The 19,312-nt window shown below is 53.0% G+C and overlaps 1 protein-coding gene across 7 annotated transcripts in view; it reads right to left on the bottom strand.

The window, feature by feature from the left end:
- Positions 1–19,312, bottom strand: part of SGSM2 (small G protein signaling modulator 2) — a 35,400-nt gene that overhangs the window by 10,775 nt on the left and 5,313 nt on the right. For 3 of the 7 annotated variants that reach the window (XM_023556281.2, XM_064271552.1, XM_023556278.2), the window contains exons 3-13: positions 10,480–10,672; positions 10,024–10,185; positions 9,641–9,708; positions 9,405–9,550; positions 8,947–9,081; positions 8,283–8,407; positions 7,824–7,891; positions 7,445–7,605; positions 7,197–7,323; positions 5,390–5,524; positions 1,505–1,658 (exon numbers count right to left, since the gene is read on the bottom strand). In XM_023556281.2, the coding sequence (XP_023412049.2) occupies positions 1,505–1,658; positions 5,390–5,524; positions 7,197–7,323; positions 7,445–7,605; positions 7,824–7,891; positions 8,283–8,407; positions 8,947–9,081; positions 9,405–9,550; positions 9,641–9,708; positions 10,024–10,185; positions 10,480–10,672 (1,474 nt within the window). The remainder of the gene's footprint in view (positions 1–1,504; positions 1,659–5,389; positions 5,525–7,196; positions 7,324–7,444; positions 7,606–7,823; positions 7,892–8,282; positions 8,408–8,946; positions 9,082–9,404; positions 9,551–9,640; positions 9,709–10,023; positions 10,186–10,479; positions 10,673–19,312) is intronic. The other 4 variants (XM_003416819.4, XM_023556280.2, XM_023556279.2 and 1 more) reach the window with 4 other exon arrangements.

The following is a 19,312-nucleotide window of genomic DNA, read 5'->3' as shown; positions in this document are numbered from 1 at the left end:
GCTGGTGAGAACTAAATGAGAAATAACCTATGTGAATGCCCAGAGTTGTGCCTGGCACATAGTAGCTGCTCAGTACCGGTGAGCTCCCCTTTCTGACGTGGACACAGATCCTGTTCTCAGGTCATATGCCTGAGGACGCTCAGCAGACATCTGGGCATCTGCCACATGCTTGCAGCAGTGTGGGAATGGTGTTCACGCCTTTGCTAGGTTCTCTTTTTTACCTGTTCCTTCATTTTTTGCCTGTTCTTCTGATGACCTTCAGGTGGTTCTCTCCATTTTCACGAGGAAACCTAGGTTCACTAAAGTGAAGTTAGTTGTCCAAGGTCACATGGGTGGGCAGAGGCCCAGATTCTGGATCCAGGGCTCTACATTCTCGCAGTCTCCTGAGCCTCTATCCAATGGCCTTACTGCCTTTCCAGAGCCTTGTCACTGTGTGTACGTTTTGCCCCCACCCCTTGACCTCAGGCTGTGAGGGATGGGATGGGCAGAGAATCCAATGGGCAGTCAAAGAGGCTTGTCAGGGTGGAGAGAAACCCAGAACACACAGCACTTTCCTCAGTCCCTCTGGATACCACTTTCCAAGATGCTCCTGAGCTCCCCGGCTGCCGTGCCGGTTCCACCTTTCTGCTCCCCAGGCCTGGGCATGTACGTGTCTGTGAACCCCGAGGCAGGGAGAGTAGGGAAGCAAATGATTGTATTATCCCCATTTTACAGATGTGGAGACCGAGGCTGAGAAACGTAGAGACTCAAAGGACCACATGAACCAGAGACTCCACCAGCCTGAGATCAGAAGAACTAGATGGTACCTAGCTACCACCAATGACAGCCCTGACAGGGAACACAACTGAGAGTCCCAGACAGAGCAGGATAAAAATGTAGAACAGAATTCAAATTCACGTAAAAAGACCAGACTTACTGGTCTGACAGAGGCTGGGGGAACTCCCCAGACTATGCCCCCAGACGCTCTGCTAACCCAGAACTGAGACCACTCCTAAAGCCCACTTTTCAAAGATTAGACAGGCCTATAAAACAAAAAATAACACACATGAGGGACATGCTTCTTAGTTCAATCAAATATACACCGCCAAATGGGCAGTTCCTGTCCAAAAGCAGGATGAGAAGGCAGGAAGGGACAGGAACTGGACGAATGGACAGAGAAAACCTGGGGTGGAAAGGGGGAGCGTACTGTCACATTGTGGGGATTGCAACCAGTGTCACAAAACAGTATGTATATAAGTTATTGAATGAGAAGTTAACTTGGGCCATAAACTTTCACCTAAAGCACAATAAAAAGAAAGAAAGAAAGAAAGAAAAGAAACGTAGAGACTCAATAACTTGCCAAAATCACATGGGTAGTGGTTAGCAGAAGTGAAATTAGAACCTAGGTGTGTCCAGCTCCAGGGGCCACCTTGTCAGGCAAGTGACATGGGCCCTAAGGACCAACACGCACCCATGAACAAACACATCATCTGGGAGGCTGACGTCCTGGGCCCTGCCTACTCACCGGTCGGGGATGCAGCTGCAGTGGCTCGGGGTGGCAAATGGGGAACTGCTGGAGGAACAGGAGAGGCAGGGGGAGCCTTGGCTGCACAGGGGCTTCAGGTGCCAGGCTGGCAGGCTGGGCCCGAAGCCTTGCATCTCAATCATGTCACCGGCATCTGAGGGCAGGAAGGGGGTCAGGGTTAGAGGCTGGCAAGCCTCCTCCCCCAAGCACCCTGCAGCATGCCCACCTCTGCGCCCAGAGCTGCTGCATGAAGTCACCGGTGGTGGAAAACCACAGGCTGGTGCCTCCCTGGTCCAGAGCCCAGAGGTGGAAATGGTGGAGAGAGGGTGCCTGCTACTTCCCAGCTTCCACCAAGCCTGGAGAGGGTCGGCAGGTGTCTTTCTGCTTGTGAGAAAATACTTTGACTGAGTTGTGGGTGATGGCATTTGTCTCTCTCTACTGACAATGGAATAAACACTTGTTTTTCTAGAAGGAGGGGAGAGAAAGAGAAGGAACAACAAAGGCCTGAGTGTCCTACAATGCTGCTGCCAACTAGCTTGGCTTTCAAGGATTCAGCCTGGTCCTCTTGGTCAAACTCCTAGATGAGCAGGAAGGTGTTGCGAACACTACAAACTCTGAACCCTCCTGTGCCAGGCAGGCTTCACTGGTTAAAGCCCCTGAGGAGCCCCAGAGCCACCTGTCCTGCCCCTGAGGTTCCAGATCTGGCAGCCAGCCCGGGCCCATACTGCCAGCCCACGTGGCCCTCCTGAGTTCCTCTCTATTTTCGCTCAGCCTATCTGCACCCAGCACGGTGGGTGGCCTCCCAGAAATGCACAGGTGAGCTGGAAGGAAAGCCAAATTCCCAGGGCTGCCAGGCCACTGAAGGAGGCGGGTGGCTGGGCACACCAGCCAACCATCTGAGTGCAAGTCACAGAACAATGTGCCCAGGTACAGCCTCAGCAAAGACAGCTCCTTGGATACATCTATACCCCCAGCAGACTGACACCTTCACGGCAGCCCAGCTGGTCTGAATCAGAACTGAAGACCCTGGGGAGCTTCCAGGGCCAGCGGGCAGGGCACTGCTCGAGGGGCCCTCCGGCAGATGAGCCAGATGAGTTTCACAAAGAAGAAGCAAAGAGACGGCAGAAAGGGAAAGGACTAGGAGATGATGCAAGAGAGCAGGAGAAAGCTGGCAAGAGTAAGGAAGAACCAGGAAACAGACGTGCGTATGATTGATCAGGAGGCTTCCTTTGGCAGCACCTTTCTCTGCCCATCTAGTGTGGACCTGGCTTAGCTCGGCCCTGCCTGCTAGGAGTCTGGAGCAGACCCAGGCCTGGTGTGTGTGCAGCCAGACTCCGCCTCTAGCTGTGCCTTGGTGGAGAGGGCTGAGCTGAGCCCTCTCCTGTCCCCTCCCAGGCTGTCCTGCCTTGGCCCCAGGACTCTCCTCCCAGACAGTGGCTGGGATTTTTGGTAGCTGTCTGGCCCTTCAGCTCCACCAGAAGGCAAATTAAGGGAACAGAGTTGGTGAGGAGGGGCTGCAGCTCTGGGAGTGAGGGGTTACAAGCCATGCTTGAGATGGTGGGAGGGTGAGAAGGGGAGAACAGGTGCAAGAGGGGCAGGCAGGCGCCCAGCTCATGCCCTGGAGCAGGCAGGAGAGGCTGGTGGTGGGGAGGCTGGGGGTGGGAGCAGGCCCAGTGGGCAGGCAGCAGGCAGGCAGGAAGGGAAGGCGATGGGGCGGAGGGTGGGGGAAACAAGCTGACAGGGAAACAAGTTCATGCCCAGAAAGCAGAGCCCGACCAAGGCAAGTCTCCAGGGGCAATGCTCTTCACCTTAATTCTCCAGGAAGGAGCTGAACAAGCCAGCATTGACACTGCGTCTCTGAATGAACCCAGTGCTAACGCTCGGGAGTGACTGGGCGAGGGGCAGCAGGCTGGACAGGGGGGTCTGCTGGGTCAGCTTGGGCTCTGACTCTCTCCTCTGAGCAGGAGGAAAGTTTAAAGCAAACAATCAGGACGGTTGAACCCCACAGCCCCTAAGACTCCGAGTGAAAGGCGTCTGACCTGGGGCAGAATTAGAGTGAACAGCATCTCTGCTCGGTAGGGGAGGCAGCAGGAAAGGGGGGGAGGGAGGGGGTCTGGACACCTGCCACTTGAGTCACATGCACAAGTCAAGCATGTTGCAGGAAAAGCAATGGCTAGCAGAACGGACTCAACAGTGTTGTCATTAAGGACTGGAGTTCAGTGGGGGCTTCCTTCCCAGCTCCCAACCAACTTCTGATTCTGCTCTCACATCTCCTCCCCTTTCCCAAGTACTGGAGTTCCAGGGGCTCCATAATGGGTTGGTCTGATCCTCTGAGTTCCCCAAGAGGATAAGAACTCAGGCCCAAGACTGGTCAGTGATGGGCTTCCTACTGCCAAGTCTGCCAAGACAAGGGCTCTGCTGGGAACCCCCAGCCTGATGACCAGGCTCCTGGGAGGCTGCGCATGGGGTAAGAAGGGGCTCTTTGCCCCTCTCCCCAGATCTCAGCATTCCCATACGGCTCAAAGTCAGCTAACATGTAAATAAGCATGAGCCCTCAAGCCAAGGCTTGCAAGAAGCCAGGTGGCAGGCAGGAAATAAACACAGGGCCTGGCCCACAGACTCCTCCTATTGGAAGCCACAGGAGAGAGGGAAGGCACGAGGCAGGCACGTGGCCGGCAAGAGGGGGCAGCTACAGGGCTATGCTAAGGCTGTGCTCCGGCTGTTCTATGGCACACACTTGGCTGCCCAGGAATGGGGCTGGGCTAAGGGATCAGGCCTCTTGGCAGAACTCTGCGGAAGCATAAGGGAAGTGTTACATATTTTTGGACACCTTCTGAGGGCCAGGCAAGGAGAAGAAGCAATTAATTCTGTGGCATGAGAATGAGTGGGAAGGGAGAAGCAGGCCCTAAAGTAGGGAAGTTCCCCTCGACTATGCAAGAGCTGACCTTATCCCTTCTTAACCCCCTCTTGAGCTCCCTTCCTGGCCCTCACAGGTTCCTTGGCTGACCACTCTCCAAAACAGGTGGAGATCCTTCTCCACCATCCAGCTCTGTGACATGGATGAGGAATGATGAGGGGCTGTGAGCACTGTGCTGTGCTGCTTACAGTGAAGGACATGTTGCAATTGTGGAGAGGGAACCCCTAACCTCCTGCCCTACATCCCCAGTGCCTGCACAGCACCTGGCACAGACGAGGACACTGAGCTCGGAGGGTGGTGAAAAACGTGGTCAAAATCACAGAGCTAAGCACAGGCGTTTCCGGGGCAAGATCTCATGCCACCATGGCCGGTGCCCCTTCCTGAACACTGCAGCTATTTCCAGATTTCATACTAAAGCACCAGGCCATTCCTGCTGAGAAAACTGAGCCCTGGGGTCTCTCCATGGTGGCCCCCAGCCCCCCATCTCTACCCCTACCCCTGCCCAGGAAAGCCCGTCCCCCTGTCCTGTTTCTGCTAATTCAGGAGTCAGGGGTACAGGGCCCAGAGGCTGCGTTTCCCAATCAACATCAAAGAACAAAGAAACCCCTGTACTGGACTTGCCGCTGGCATGATCCTCAGGAGTGGAAATTGGGCTCAGAGAGCCCTGTGGGGGTGACCAGGAAACTGCAGACCTGTCCACCAATGGATCCTTTCCCTCCCAGGTGTGAAACCCTCTCCTTACACACTGGATTAGGTGCCCAAGAGTCACCTGTTCTTGTACCATGCCTCCCCTTGCCAGAGCCTCCTTCCGGCCTTCCCTGACCTGCCTCCCGATGGAGGGGAACTGCCTTGGGCCCAAGTCCCTTAATGCCAACACTGCCGTCAGAGCCCCTGCGGTTCGTGGCAGGTGGGCCCAGGGGGGTGGGGCGGGGGATGAGGTGGGGCAGGAAGAGGGCAAGGATAAAAACCTTTCATCGGATTGGGAGCTGTGAGGTTCCGCGAGCAGATCATTGAGAGCATGGAGTGTAGTTTGTCCTCCTCTTCCTCCTCATCGTCCACCGAGGCCGCGCGGCTGGCCGCTAGGTGGTGGTAGTTAATAGTGACTGCTCAAAGACAACAGCGAGAGAGGCAGAGGCGTGAGGACCCTTGGCCCTCCTCAAGGGTGGTGGAATGGAGTTCGGGGTCACCTGGAACCTGCAGGACGTGGATGGGGGCGCCTAAGAGCTCTTTTGATGGCTTATTTGGGGGAGTAGGGAAAGAAGTGTGAGGATGGGAGGCAGCTACAGAGTGCCACCCTTGAGGAGGCCCCTCTAGGAAGAAGAGGAAAGAACTGAGGACGGCAGCGAGGGCAGTGAGAGACAGGGCCATCTGGGGTAGGCCAACAGCTCAGGACTCACCAGCCCTGGCCAAGGCTGGGCTCAACTGTTGGCAGACAGTCCTGATCATTCTCCACCTTTTGTCATGTCAGGCTGGACCACATCTGAGATTTACCCCAAATCCTTCCTTCAGACTATAAACTCAACTTTCTCCTAACGCTTCCCCAGAGCTGCTCACAAGGAACTTGAGGGACTCATCTGGCTTCCTCTCTGGGCTCTAGCTCACCTCTGGGGAAGTGGTCCTTGAACAGGGACATGAACAGAACTGGGAAATGCCAAAGCTTAAAGAGGGGAAGTGGAGACCGAAAAATCGAAACTGAGAAACAGCCCGAGTTTAAATGCCAGGTTTGCAAACACATTCTGGCAAAAGATATGTCTCCTTGTCAGGCGCATCTGTGGGGGTAAGAAGGTAAGGGGCAGAGTCCCAGTGTCCCAACATCCTCCAAGCCTGTTGGGGCTGCTTGTGCTGTGGATATGTGCACGGCCTGGGCCATCCGTCACCTGGTAATGACAACGTGTGGATTATATGGACTGTCCTCTGAGTTGGCACAAGCTAGGAAGTTTAGGAGGCAGGGTAGTAGGTGGTTTTGCTGGCAATAAATGCTCTGGGCTGGCAAATTCCCTGACTTTACCTGCAAGAAAAGCAAGTCTGGCCTAGAGAGACCCATGGGTAGCAACAGCACTCTGGGCAGGAAGGGAACCTCGGTGCTGGTAGACACCTACAGATAAGCGTTCTTTGGCCCAGGGCTGTGTGTCTACAGTAGGGCAGGGAGGAATGAGCAAAGGACCTAGGAACTTAGGATCCACGAGGGTCAAGCTGACTTTGGGTCTCTCGGCTCCCAAAGTTCCCTGGGCCGTTCTAAGTCTCCAGTCTTCAGAGACAAATCCCTACTCCAGCTGAAGTGCCTCTGGTCAGTAGGGCTCAGGCCCTCGTGAAGTCAGTAAACAATCTGCATCATCCAAAAAGCAGCACTGATCCCACATCCCGGCTGCCTGTGGTGATCAGGAGGCAGGCCAGGAAGAATGGCGAGTCCTCTGCCTTCTATTTCTAGTCTCCCCACATTTTTTTTCTAAGGCAGGACATGAAAGAATGACTAAGAGGATGTTGCAGAGCAACAGCTGGGTCTGCTGAGTCAAGAGTCTTATTGTAAAGAGATGGGGGGAGACAGCTAGATAGCAGAGAAGGAACTTTTCAAAGGGATGACCTGTGGCTAAAAGGTCCATTTTAGAGGCTAAGTGATGAGCCTCTTGTCTTAACCTGGCCTGGCCCATGACCTCCAGTCAACGGGCCTCCACCCCCACCTGCTCTGCTTGCCACCCCTCTAAGGTACACTGCACCCCCTGCCCTCCCTGAGTATCTCTTTCTCTTCCTCTGCTGGGTGGGGTTTGGGACACTCACTGTGCTCATGCCTGTGGCCAGGATAAACGATCCGGAATACATAGTCTGTGGCCCGCCCCATGCCCATCTCCTCCACGTCCACCGAGCGTATGCTGCTGCGCTTCCGTAGCTTGGGGAACACCTTCCCCTGCGGAGGGACAGGTGGGGTGGGCGGTCAGCCTGTCCAGGGCAGCTGGGGAAAAGAGGAGGTAGGGCAGAGGACCCACCCCATACACCCCTTCACCCTAGCCTCCCAAGCCCTGCAGTACCTTCCCTTGCTGGGTCCAGAGTGGGGGCTCTAGCTGTCCACGTGGCAGGAGCCCGTTCTCCAAACAGGACAGAAAGGACAGGAGGTGTCCGCCCTGGGGGAAGTGCAGCGGCGGCCTCTGGATACCATCCTGGCTCACCAGCACAAGCGTGCCCCCACTCTCTGGGGGGTAAAATTGGGTAAACGTGAGGCTGGGCCAGGGGGCCGGGCTCCATGTACTTGGTGTGAGGAGTCCAGGAAAGCTGGGGCGTGACCAGGGGCCTCATTCAGAGGGGACGCCAGTACAGGTCGACAAGTCCAAAGGGCCCCAGGCACAGTACATGGCTGGGACAAAAGGCATCTCTCTTTCCCCACCCCCACACAGAATGAGGGAGGCTTACTTTGCTGGTGGCAGTGGATGCAGACAATCTGACTAAAGGGCACCACCAGGGCGTAGTCCCAATAAACACTGGAAAGGAACCAGATTGGTGTCACTGTGTCCTAGAGCCTTCCATCTGGCCTTCCTCTTCTCCTAGCCCCAAAAGCCCTTGAAACTACCCTGATAGAATGACCACAGCCAAGATGTGTTCCCAACCAGCCATGTCTCTCTGGGCCTGTGCTGTCCTCCTGGCACAGGGCCTGGCAGTCTCGGCCGTCTAGAGCTTGGCTCAGGCAAACCCCTTCATGCCCTGCCCTAGCTCAACCTTAGAGAGCTTGGGCGGCCTTTCCCTGCAAGTCTTGGCATCTGGATAGGAGTGAATCCTGCCTTCGGGGCAGGCAGGGTCTTTCCATGCCCTCCCTGGGGCATGAGCCCCCGCTCCCCTCCCTGAGCTCCTGGGAGAGAATTCTAAAGCCCCCACCTCTTTTCCAGCTCAGAGTCCCCCAGAGTCCCATTCATGAGCTGGTTGGGGGTCCACTTCAGAGTGAGGTTCTCTGCAGACTGGTGCAGCGAGAGGTAGCCAGGCACAGCCTCCATATCCTCCTTCTATAGAGAAACACACACCAGAAGTTGAAATGATGAGGGCTGAGGGGCTCACAGGGGCAGCCTGTGGTTAAGGGCGCAGGTGGTTGCAGGTTAAGGGCTCAGGTGGGAGCAGGGGAGGCCAGGAGAGGCCAATCAGGGGGTCCTAGACCGGGGTGGGTAGGAGTCCAGGCAGAACAAGGCCCTCATGGAAGATCTGGGCGTCTCCCTCCTCTGGCTGGCCTGTTAGCCTCCTGGATGCCAGGGGCATCCTGGGCCAGCAACACTCAAGACAGGTGTCCACCCCGCGTGCTGGCTGTCATTCCCACCCCTGGATGGCCTGGTTCTCAGTTAGCCCAGAGGAGTTGCCACGCCCGGCTCCCACCTGCTCAAGGCCAGGCGTGAGTCTAATGAAAGAGCGAGGTGGGGTGGGAGCTGTTCCCCTTCTCTCTGGCTCAAGGCCCTCAGGAAAGGAACGAACATGGCTGGAGGGTCCCTGTTCTGGGGCTTGGGAGCTGGGAGATGATAGAGAGGCTGGGGGCTGGAGCATCAGGCTCTCCTACCGGCTGCACCAGCACATTGTTCTTCCCGTACAGCAGCCGCGTCCTGGAGTTCTGGTGCAGGGACTCCACGTACTCCCGGGCACAGGCAGCTAGCCTGTCCTCTGAGGCCCCACCGCTTGAGTGCCGCTTCCGAATCTACAGGGAAAGGCAGACTTAGCCCCTAGCCTCATGGGCTGAAAGCCCTTGAGCACCCATGCCAGCCCTCTCTGGCTGACCCTTTGGGTCCTTCCTGCCCCAAGTTTGTTCTCAGCCACCTCCTGCTCTCCAGTCACGGACCTGCCTTGTGCTACTGGCGTGTGCCAAAGTGGGGAGAAGGCACGCTTAGGGTAGTAATGATCTTATGGCACCCCCAAGACCCATCTTGTGCCTTCGAGGAGCATGGAGGCCAGGCTCCCCTCCCTGCAGACCCATGGGCGTAGCCTGGAATGCGCACAGGGGGCGGGGAGAGAGACACTTACTCCTAGGGCTGGGCGCTTCGCAGGGGAGTCCTGACGATTGGGGGGCCCACGGATCCGGTGCCTCTGAACCAGCTCGTCAGCAGAAGGGTCGGTCCAGTAGTGATCAGCTGTCTTGAGCTTAGTGTACTCCAAGGCACAGGGTCCCACTGCAGAGAGAGAGACAGCCAGCTCCCAACAGTGTTGCCTCCCCTCAGCCACCGCAGGCCCAGCCCAGCCCTCTGTGCTCTCAGGCTCACCTAGAAGAGAGGCCAGGATGGGACCAAACACAGGGTCTGCCAGTAATGCCTCCTTCTCGTAGTACTTGCTGCAAGGAGGAGAGACAGGGTAAACTGCTGGGGCTCCCGAACTCATTCCAGGGCAGCTGAGCTCCCCAAGCAGGGTAGTCCCCACAAAGACAAATCCATGTCAGTCACCAAGAAGAAACAGTCTGTAAGGACTGAGCTTTGTGGAGAGCCTAAGCCCAGTGCTAAGCCCACCTACTGTGATCTAAAACAGGAGAAGGGGCATGCCTACAGGCTGACGTGCATGTCAGTCAAGCAGCTGAGCGTGAGGCTGCAGAACTGAGCAGGGAGGTGGGTGTAGGAGGGAAGAGGGGCTGCCTTGGGGGATGGGCAGTCACCTGCAGTTCTCCACCAGGTACTGCACAACCCTGTCCAGCACTTTTTCGACGAGCGCTGTGCGTACCCATATATGTTTCAAGGCCTGCGGGCTGAGGGTCAGGGCCTTCCCGCTGGCAGAGCACTGTCTCCGCAGGGCCTCATGGCTGCCCCCTAAGGGTTTCCTACAAAGAGAGGGAAGCTTCAGGAGGGCCAGGGTTCAGGGGGAAGCCTGGCTGAGGCTCCTGCGGCTGGTGGCACCAGAAGTGGGGCTTGTTGCCACCAAACGGCAGCCGAGGACTGAGCACGTGAGGCCCCCACAAGGGGCCAACTTCCACCCTCAGGCTGGTCCCTTACCCAAGAAGCCCTGTGAGAAACCGGCCTGGAAGCCAACCTTCAGATGGGTATTCCTGGGAAGTAGCAAATGCCAGGTGGAAACAGGAGGAGGAACAGGTGGGAGGGGCAGTCCCTGGGCTCACCTGCCCTCTACTTGCTGCTGTAGCTCCTGTACCTTGTGGCAAATCTCCCCAGCCACTGGGCATGTCTTCCCCACCTTGGTGAACAGAGCTGCCATCTTGTCACTGCGCAGGAAGCCAGCTGCACGGCGCCTCAGCTGATGCAAGAGGCAAGCCTCCACCGCACCTGGGCCGCAGAGGAAAACAGCACCTGAGCCTGGGCAAGAGAGGGTGACAGGGAGAAACACCCCCTCTCCTCCATACCTGTGAAGATGCAAAGGGGCAGGGGCAGACCCTGACCCATGCTAGAAATAGGGTAAGGGCTTCACAGGCTCAGGGAAGCTATACTATAGTATACACTGTACTATAGAATACTATATACTACAGGGGCTATACTATGGGGAAGCCTGACCTCCTTTCAAAGTTCCCCTCCCCATGCCTCTGCTCCTGCCCAGCGTGACCCTGTGGGGACTCTGATATGCCCCACCATCCTTCTCCCACGTCTGCTGTATACATGTCTCCCAAATGCAGCATCAACCCTGGGGCTGTGGGGATCAAAGCTGCCCGCTCCAGGTGGCATGAGTGCCTCCACCCCAACACAAGGGCGAGTGAACGTGGACAGCACCAACAGGCGAGGGTGGCAGGAAACACGTGGCCTGGCAACCCTCCTAGAGAGCACAGATGATGTGGTTGCTAAGGAACAGGGTCTGGAGAAGGAGCTAAAATATTGATGAAGCCATTGCAGAGATCAGACCTGACGGTGGCCCTGAATTATTGATGAGCCCAGCAGCCAAGGGCAAGTGGAGATTTCCATTTTCCATGCTGGGAGGGCTTCCCTTCATTCATTCATGGTTTTAGGGGCTAGGATTAAGCTCTCCCTCTGGATCCTGCTTACCGCAGACAGACCCAGGAAGGAAAAAAGAGCTGGGTGTGGGAGGGCAAGGAGCTACCCTAGGCATGTATAGACTCTAAAAATATTAGTGTGGATGTGTCGGGGAGAGGAGAAGCCTGGCCATTATTGAGGCTAGGCCAATTGTTTTATAAGTGAGGAGGGAAAGGCCTAGAAAAGGGAAGAGATTTGGTCACAGTCACGTAGTGGCAGAGCCAGGACTAGGACCCAGGGCCCAAACACTGACCAGAGCCCCCTTTCCCACCTCATACAGCCACCAGGCATAGGGGGATACAGGTGGGAGGAGGCGCTCCCCTCACTTTGCAGGTGTGCACAGAGATTGGAAACAGTGCTGAGCTGCAGAGTCTGGCTCTGAAGTCAGACAGAACAGGATCTGAATGCTCTGGGAAACTTAGGGAAATGACTTAATGCTCTGAGCCTTGGTTTTACCATCTGTGAAATGGGGCTAATATTTCTTAGGATTGGTGCAAAATGTTAAGTGAGAGGAACTATGTAAGACACCTAGCATCGGGTTTGGCACACGGGAGGCACTTGCTCCATACTGGTCCCCAACTCCTTCCACGTTTTGTTTTCGGGTTCTATTCTACAGCTGACTGGGAAGAGGTGGGTTTCTGCAAGGCCTGTCCCTGGCAGGGAAGGGAAGAGGAGGCATCAGAGAGAGGATAGAAAGAGGTGGGTGGAAATGACACCCTCTTAGGAACAGGGGAACGGAGGCCCCGTCAACTTTATTTTTACTAGGGTTGTTACAATCTGAAGCTTGGACTTAAGAAATACTCACTGAAAGTAGGATTTCTTGCCTGTTTTTTGCCTTTTTAGTGAGTGACAGGCAGCCACTGCTGGGCTCTAAAGGAGTTTTGTTTGGCCTCCCCTGGACTGGAGTCTAGAAGTTGGAGAGTCCCTGGGGCCCCACCTGGAGGATAGCCAGCTCATCCCAGGGGAGGGGGACACAAGCTGACCCTTCCCTCCCGCAACAGGCTCCTTCCAGCTGGAGGGCGCCCCGCTTGAGCCAGGGCTTCAAACTGGCTCATTTTTCGATTCAAACCTCTGCTGAAAAAGTGCATTTCCACTTCAGATATACCGAATCAGAATCTACATTAGCATTGCCTGGGAACTTGTTAGAAATGAAAATTCTCATCAGGGGTTCAGACAGGAGGATTTCACTTTCTATAATGCACAGCCCTTCCGTCACCCCTCTGCGTGCACGTATATCCAGACACACGCCTCTACACGTGTATCATGTGTGCACAGGCCACGGCAGAATCTTTGGTTTAAGCATCACACAACCCAGATCCCCGGAGGTCTGTGTGACCCTGGGGTGTACAGGTGAGTGACCCTTTTGTCCCAGTCCTCTCCTCTTGGTCTGGGGCTGCTGCAGCTCCAAGTCTGCACCTGTGTGTGTGGGGGGGGCGACCATTTTCTGGGGTTGCGCTCCTCATCCAGAGCTGGGAGAGAAGCAGCACTGAGCAGGGCTAAAGCGGAGGCAGGTGGCACCAGTCCTGCAGGGAATCCTGTGCCTCAGTGATGTGACTAATTGCCAAGATAAGGAGTCATTAGCCTTCCCACCTTCCCCAGGCTGCAAGCCAGCCAGGCTGGGGGCAGGGATGGCAGGCATGGGCACACCCATCATGCCAGCCTCGCTCCCCCAGCCCCCACCAGTGCTGCTACTGAGGCTCTCTGGGGTGAGAGGAGGCATTTCTCAGCAATTACCACAAGTAGGGAATAAGGGGAGAAGCCCAAATATCATGCCCAGTCCCCCCAGCTCACCCCCGGCCCCATGTTCCTTCTGTGAAAACAGGCCAGGTGCCAGGCGGTGTCTGCGGAAGAAGAGACTGCTCTCATTTCTCTACTTTCCAAGCAAAGTAAACGACCCTTTATGTCAGACGTTCTTAGTGACTGTTCATGTTACACCACGCTTCCCCATTCTCGAAGGGGTGCCCCCCACTGAGAATCACAGCATGCAATGAAAATCATAACTGTGTGCTGTGTGGGAACTATGTGTACGCAAAAAAAAAAAAAAAAAAGTAGTAATGGAGAATCACTTTTCTAAGGGGGTTCGTGGGTGGGCTTCTGGCCCATCCTGAAATTGTGTGCAAAACTGTCGCATGCTCTAGCATGCTGAGGTGAGTGCTTCTTTTCTAGACAGAGGATCCATGACTTTCAACTTCTTAAAGGGGTATCTGACCTCAAAAAGTTTAAGAATTTCTGCTCTATGACCTTTGTGTTGAGCAGAAACCCTACTGATTGAAACTCACAGAGATGCAAACTTAAACACACAGACAGACAGACTTTCCATCAGGTTGTTGTTGTCATGTGCCGTCAAGTTGGTTCTAACTCATAGCGACCCTACGCACAACAGAACAAAACACTGCCCGGTCCTGCACCATCCTTACAATCGTTGCTATGCTTGAGCTCATTGTTGCAGCCACTGTGCCAACCCACCTCGTTGAGGGTCTTCCTCTTTTCCGCTGACCCTGTACTCTGCCAAGCATGATGTCCTTCTCCAGGGACTGATCCCTCCTGACAACACGTCCAAAGTATGTAAGATACAGTCTCGCCATCCTTGCTTCTAAGGAGCATTCTGGTTGTACTCCTCCCAAGACAGATTTGTTCGTTCTTTTGGCAGTCCGTGGTTTACTCAATATTCTTCGCCAAAACCACAATTCAAAGGCTCTTCTTCGGTCTTCCTTATTCATTGTCCAGCTTTCACATGCATATGATGCGACTGAAAATATCATGGCTTGGGTCAGGCGCACCTTAGTCTTCAGGGTGACATCTTTGCTCTTCAACACTTTGAAGAGGTCCTTTGCAGCAGATTTATCCAATGCAATGGGTCTTTTGATTTCTTGACTGCTGCTTCCATGGCTGTTGATTGTGGATCCAAGTAAAATGAAATCCTTGACAACTTCAATCTTTTCTACGTTTATCACGACGTTGCTCATTGGTCCAGTTGTGAGGATTTTTGTTTTCTTTATGTTGAGGTGTAATCCATACTGAAGGCTGTGGTCTTTGATCTTCATTAGTAAGTGCTTTAAGTCCTTTTCACTTTCAGCAAGCAATGCTGTGTCATCTGCATAACGCAGGTCATTACTGAGTCTTCCTCCAATCCTCATGCGCCATTTTTCTTCGTATAGTCCAGCTGTTCAGATTATTTGCTCGACATATAGACTGAATAGGTATGGTGAAAGAATACAACCCTGACATACTCCTTTCCTGACTTTAAACCAATCAGTATCCCCTTGTTCTATCCGAACAACTGCCTCTTGATCTGTGTACAGGTTCCTCATGAGCTCGACATATAGACTGAATAGGTATGGTGAAAGAATACAACCCTGACACACTCCTTTCCTGACTTTAAACCAATCAGTATCCCCTTGTTCTATCCGAACAACTGCCTCTTGATCTGTGTACAGGTTCCTCATGAGCACAATTAAGTGTTCTGGAATTCCCATTCTTCACAGTGTTATCCATAGTTTGTTATGATCCACACAGTCAAATCCCTTTGCATAATAAATAAAACACAGGTAAACATCCTTCTGGTATTCTCTGCTTTCAGCCAGGATCCATCTGACATCAGCAATGATATCCCTGGTTCCACATCCTCTTCTGAAACCGGCTTGAATTTCTGGCAGTTCCCTGTCTATATACTGCTGTAGCCGCCTTTGAATGATCTTCAGCAAAATTTTGCTTGCATGTGATATTAATGATACTGTTCTATAATTTCTGCATTTGGTACTGCCCTGTTTATCTGTTCCCTTTTACACAATGTTTCTCATGAAAGCTGTCTACATTCGCTGTCTCTATCTCCTCCTCTCCCTTGTTCTCCTTCCGTTTTTAAATTTCATTATGCAGAATTCCAAACAGGGACAAAAGAGGAACAAACCCAACCTAAACAGCAATCAGATCACAACCCATCTTGCTTCAGCTGTACCCCCTCCAACCACGCTTTTCTTAAGCCTGGATTATTTTGAAACCAATTTTAGATATCGTGTATTTTTATCTATAAATACCTCAAAAACATGGAGTTAATACCTCTGTCACAACTACAAAATTAATAAAAATTCCTTAATTCATCAGATATTCAGTCAGTGTTCAAGTTTCCTGACTAACCAGATGCTTCAAACTCCCAGAAACATGGACTCCAGACGGGATCCTGGAGAAGGTTCTAGGAGGCTTTAAGGGGAAGGCGGTAAGGTTACTTTCAAAACAAAGTAGAATGTCACCGGTGGTGATGATGACAGCAACATTTACTGAGCACCTACTGCATACCAGACTACTGCTACGTGCTTTACCTGCATCACTCTTTTAATCCCCTATCAGCTTTCTGGTAGTGGGCTCAGAGATGCTGAATACCTGGCCATGTCACACACTAGTGACATGGCCTGTGACATGGCCTAGACATGAACCCAGGTCTACCCAGAAGCCCAGTGCCCTCGAGTCGGACTCCAAATCAGAGATATGGGCCACCACCACATGTACTCAGCTGTGCCCCAAGGGAAAACCCTGGTGGCTAGTGGTTAAGAGCTATGGCTGCTAACCAAAAGGTCGGCAGTTCAAATCCACCAGGCACTCCCTGGAAACTCTATGGGGCACTTCTACTGTCCTATAGGGTTGCTATGAGTCGGGATGGACTGGACAGCAGTTGAGTTTGGTTTTTGTTTTGGTGCCCCAAGGCAGGGCGAGAGGAACCAGTTCTCCCAGAGGTCTTTCCTTCCACCTAGATCATTTCCAGATGAAAGGTAGCAATTGGATATCCTGAGAATGAGCTGTTCATTCAGGGCGGGTGGGAAGAAGGGAGAAGGAATCCCTTATTCTAAAAAGAGATAGGCTACAAACCAGCCAGAATCTTAGAATGTGCTGAAATAACTCTGGCTGCCACATCCCAGGCCTTCCTACCACCTGCTCCAGTTCGAGCTCATTAGCATCTCCTTGCCATTCCCCGAAGGCACTCACTGCCGTGCAGACCTTCCGGGCTAATGAAAGCTGCTTAGCAACAGGGAGCTGGTTAATAAAGCCCTGATGTTACTCCCAGCTCCACAGACTTCACCCACGTCTCCCATTACGGCTCCCCCACAGCCTGAAGTAACCCTCAGGTTGACCCATCTATGCAGGGGAGGGCAGGAAACCTGGGCCTGGGGAGGCAGGGCTGGACCGCCTGGTCTGGCCCAGGCCCCGCCCCCAACGTCTCTTGGGGAAAAAGGACAGCAGCCATTTATGAGTTTGAGAACTCTGTGGGCCTCATAAACCCACTCTACTTGGTTAAAATCAGAACAGAGCAAACAACTACTGTGGAGGACGATGCTGCCAGGCCCTGAGCCAGAGTAGGGCAGATCACAGAAACAATTGCTTCTCCAAGGTGTATGGGCTGAGGCCTCAATTACCTCAGATCCCTTGAAGGGAAGACAGCAACTCTGTCCTCCTTAAGCATATATATTACTATTAGAAATACGGAGTTTAAAGATATAACTTGGAACAATTTGGTGCTTAACCCTGACCTTCCGTGCTCTGCCCCAAACCACAAGTTAAAAGCACCCTGGGGAGAGGCAGAGGATATCAGCCTATACCTGGGGTTCATGAAGCCAAAGGGAAAACATAAAGCATTCATTTGATTCAACAATAGGTCTTTACATTAAAACAGAAATGTCAAAAACCATATTATGGAACTAAAGGTAAACTTTACATGATACTTTAAGGCAGGAAATATCAAAGAACCCTCTCCTGCAGTGGTAGGTTTGGGCCTATTCAAGCCCCACCCTCTGCCATAGGAGTCAACGGTCACTCAGGTCCTGGTCCTTCACTCTGGGGGTTCGGAGGCGCCATCATGGTAGGAGGAACAGCATACAGAGAAGCCCCCTCCTTGCCTAGCCTGGTTTGCCAGCAAAGCAAACACATTTCTCACCAGCCTGTGGTACCTCATGCTTCTCCATGGGTAAAAGGAATGAGGTCTGGCTGCCACTTCCCTGGGATTGCCCAGGATCTGGTCTTGACCCAGGGGTTCTTGAGTTCCACTTCTAAGGTTCTCCAGGAAGGTTGTGTTTCTGACTCAAATGTCTGTATTCCAAGGAAGCTCAGAGCAGCTGGTCTTGCCCCAGATCCCACCCTCCTCTCCCAAGAGAAGAGGGGCCAGTGCAGAGCTGAGGTGGCCAGGACCCCAGCGCTTCCAAAAGCTCTAGGGAATGTCATTACTCTGTGGTTAATTCAGTCTTCACAGCCTCCACTCTGTTTTCTGTCCCTCAGCACGTTCTCTGTACTGCCATTTCTCCTAGAACAAAGCTCGATTCCGCATGTGGCTAGGACAACAGCAAGACCCAGTATAAGACTAAAAATGCATTTTGAAGCATTTTTCAAGCAGATGAGACTGGCATATTAGAATCTCCAAAAAGTGAAAGGCGTGGCATTTCTCAATTAGTTTCTATCTATTCTCTCCCACCCTCCAAGAATCCCTGATTATGGTTCCATTGAGTGATGCACAGAAACCCTGGTGGCGTAGTGGTTAAGTGCTACGGCTGCTAACCAAAAGGTCAGCAGTTCGAATCCACCAGAGCTCCTTGGAAACTCTATGGGACAGTTCTACTCTGTCCTACAGGGTCACTACGAGTCAGAATCAACTCAAAGGCAAGGGGTCTGGTTGGGTGTGATGCACTGTGGATGGCCTCAAGGCAGGAAAAAATGCATAACAATTTCTGCTTTTAACCAACCATATTTTAAGCCTCAATTGGGATCTACTTCACCACTGAACACTCATCCTGACAAAGCTTAAGGATTCCTCTTTTCACAGGTCTCAGATACCCCAGCTTGACTGAGTTTCAGAATGCTGGCAGCCCCTCCTGCTAACATATTCTCCACTAACTGTGCACAGATCCCAAGGCAGAGGCAGCAACTGCCAGTGGCTTGCAGGCACCGTTTGTTTGGTCCACACAATTTTTTTTTTTTTTAAATGGGAAGTAATTATCATCATCTAAAAACTTGGAATTTGATATAAAAACTCAGACTTCTGGCTTCTCTTAAAACAGGTCATGGCAAGCCTGGGCCTGCATTCCTGCAGGAGCTGACAGGGCAGACAGGGTAAGCACCATTTGTTCACCCCAGACCCCACCACTCCCTATTGCTCACACCCAAGCCAGTTTCCCCTGTGGCTGACCCTGTAGGCATTTAAGTTTGCACTCATGTGGACCTAAGGCATCTCCTGAGAACCACCAGAAATGGAGGCCACCGGCCCCTCCTTTTGCCTCTGGGCTGAGTTTAGAACCCTAGAGACTTGAGGGTCCTTGTTCTATTTCAGCAACTGAAACTGGCTAAAAGCAGAAAAATCATTTGCGTGTGATCGCCCTGCCTCTATAAAAAGCCCTGGGCTTCCGGGCAGGAGAAAAAGCTCAAGCCCCACTACTTCCTGGGGCTCCCAGGCTGCTCAGAGGAGAGCTGACAGCTTTTTCTCCCCTAACTGGCCTGAATATGGGACACCCACAGCTTTTCTACCTGCTGCTCTCCTCCCAGCCCCTTTTTCCTCACTCCCCCATGGCCACCCACATGTGGCTCCCATGCACAAGCTGTTTGTACTGTTTTATTCTATTTTCCGTACTCAGTGTGTGTGCATCCAGACCCGTGTGACTGTGAGACAAGGGACACGGCTCTGAACGAAGCCCAGCACCAAGCTGTGCACAATTAGGCTGCCAGTACCAATCCCTTTCAGTGACAATGACAGACACTGGCCGAAGTCGGGGAAAAACAGCATGGATGAAAGGAGTAGAGTTCTAACACTTCAAAGCCACTTATTAAGAAACAGGCACGCTTTTTTCCCTAATGTAGGCTCTGTCAAAGAAAACGTGTGATCAGTCTACTTACTCCTTGTAAACCCGGGAATGATTACAACTAGGGGAACTCGCCTAAAAGGGAGATGGTGAAAATGTCCTGCAAACCTGCCTTAAGGCTCAATATCCAGAGAAGGAAAGA

The sequence above is a fragment of the Loxodonta africana genome, chromosome 18 (genome assembly GCF_030014295.1).
Source record: "Loxodonta africana isolate mLoxAfr1 chromosome 18, mLoxAfr1.hap2, whole genome shotgun sequence".
Classification (NCBI taxonomy): domain Eukaryota; kingdom Metazoa; phylum Chordata; class Mammalia; order Proboscidea; family Elephantidae; genus Loxodonta; species Loxodonta africana.
This window is presented reverse-complemented; position numbering and strand designations above follow the sequence as displayed.